The following is a 2,216-nucleotide window of genomic DNA, read 5'->3' as shown; positions in this document are numbered from 1 at the left end:
ACTTCAGTGATGCATTCAAACTCTAAATTTAAATGAGGATAAAACTGATGCTATTTTTTGTCCCAGTGGAAACCATAGTTATAGTCATGCAGGTTTAGCAGCTTAGAGCTGTTTGGGTGATAATGGATTCTAATTTTACCCTTTGCAGTGCAGACATACCTTTTTAAATGTAAACTAATCTGAAGTGAAATTGCTATCTTTTGAATTTTAAATGATTGATGCATGCATGTTGATGTTAATCAAGATGGCCTCACCCAACTATAGTTGTCAGCACAGGTTGATAAAATCTSTTTCATCATGATACTGTTGTAAAAATGAAAAACATCTATTTTTTCTGAAATTGCTGAGTTCAGAAGTAACCTCTGAGGACATTAGGGTAGGAGTGGTGGACAGAGTACCTGTAACTGTTGTTTGGCTCACAGTACTCCCTCTCAATTGTCTCGTTATCTGGCAGGTTGGTCCACTGGTTACCTTCCTGAACCTGCCATCTGTACGGCATCTTGTCCTGATCTGAAAGCACACCAACCATTAAAAAGATCTTTAGCAACAAATAAAATAGGTTTCAAGAAAAAAACATGCTTTTGCTCAAGTTAATTCCATTTTCTGTCACTTATCCCTATCACGAAGTACCCCATCTCTATTTCTGACAATCACCTTCTGCATCAGTGTTTGCAGAAACATGGTTTCCAGAAAATTTCAGAACTTCTTTATTTGTGTAAATGGACTTCAAAGAGTGAATGAGGCTGGACGAGATCCCTTCATTGTACAGGACTTTAAATGGGTGGCAACCATTAAAATTGTGGTTTCTGGAACAGCTGCAGTCCTGGTTCAGAAACTCACAAAAATGAAGCTTCTTCCAATTAACTCTGCCCTGGCACTGCCCAAATTTTCCATCATCGATATTGTAATCATGACATATCTGAAAAGAGAAGGTGATATAAAAAGGGCAGAAAKTCACAATGAAGCTAATTCAAAACCCCAAATAAAAAGTAAATGGATGCCTGGTGCAGGTGCTGTCAGTCTTACAGAGGGAAGGAGGGCGTCATCACTCTGTATCAGCAGCGTACAAAGTTCCTTTCTGATCASACCCTCCAGTTCATGATGTTTTAGTTTCTGTTGGTTGTGGTCAGAGTTCAGATCATGGAATAAACTGCACTCTCCTCTGTTGTTAAAGAATATGTATAGCATTGAAAAAAGCAAAGGTCATGTTGAGATTGGAAATAAAATTTCAGCACYATCTAAAATGATTAAGTTTTGCAGCTGTGAAAGTAAAATTTGAAAGATAAAGATTAGAAAACTGACCCTTTGCACAYGACRTCACRCTCTTCAGARGGCGACYCATGGCACATACCACTGACAGATTGAAGAAGTTGCTGATGTCCTACCAGTGGCTAGAGATGTTTGGACTGAAGGACAACACAGAGAGACACTAATCATGGCAGCACAAGAGCAGACAAGGCTGGGGTCTAGTGTACCAGACAAGACCCAAGATGCAGGCTGTGCAAAGATTTGAAATAGTCTAACAAATAATAACCAAGTGGCTGAAATTATATACAGAAACATCTGTGCCGAGTACATACTGGAGGTCCYACAATCAAAGTACGAGATGCCACCACGGGAGGTGGATAATAGAAGAGCAAAATTATTGTGGGACTTTAAATCCAAACCAACAAACTGGATATTGTGGTGGTCGGCAAGCGAGAGAAGATTGCAGTGATAATAGATGCAGCAACCCCAAATGACTGTAGCATCAGAAAGGAGCACGAGAAGCTTGAGAAATGCCAAAGATTGAAAGAGGAAATAAAGAAGTTGTGGAGAGTCAAAGCTTCAGAAGTCCCAGTGAGCAGTCGGTGCTGTGATCCCCAAACTAGAAGAGTGGCTCCAACAGATCCTAGGAACCTCAGATCTCTATCCAGATAAACACAGTTCTAAGAACAATTAAGATGCTGAACAGAACTATCAAACTCCCAAACTTATAGCCAAGAACCTGAGTTGAAGTGAAACAGCCCAAGTGGAAGAGTAGGGTGAGCTGCAAGGTATTAATATCTAAACAAAATAAACCATAATGGCTTAAAAATGGATGGAACACAGTGACTTGGATCATTAGAAGCATGTTATATATACAATCCTTGTCTATATGAACAGTTAACATACTCTTAAAGAGGAATTACTTGGTTATTTTTTAACTGGTGTAAAATGGCCACACGCTTTGGGAT

General features: G+C 39.4%; 1 protein-coding gene across 1 annotated transcript in view; it reads right to left on the bottom strand.

Moving 5' to 3' along the window:
- Positions 1–349: 349 nt before the first annotated feature.
- The window catches only part of LOC106529825 (poly [ADP-ribose] polymerase 12-like), a 2,727-nt gene continuing 860 nt past the window's right edge, over positions 350–2,216 (bottom strand). The window contains exons 2-4 of the mRNA XM_014025336.1: positions 1,027–1,162; positions 655–919; positions 350–510 (exon numbers count right to left, since the gene is read on the bottom strand). Of these exons, the coding sequence (XP_013880790.1) occupies positions 350–510; positions 655–919; positions 1,027–1,162 (562 nt within the window). The remainder of the gene's footprint in view (positions 511–654; positions 920–1,026; positions 1,163–2,216) is intronic.

Source organism: Austrofundulus limnaeus, unplaced genomic scaffold (genome assembly GCF_001266775.1).
Source record: "Austrofundulus limnaeus strain Quisiro unplaced genomic scaffold, Austrofundulus_limnaeus-1.0 Scaffold470, whole genome shotgun sequence".
NCBI lineage: Eukaryota > Metazoa > Chordata > Actinopteri > Cyprinodontiformes > Rivulidae > Austrofundulus > Austrofundulus limnaeus.
Note: the sequence above shows the minus strand (reverse complement) of the source record. Positions and strands in the feature narration are given on the sequence as shown.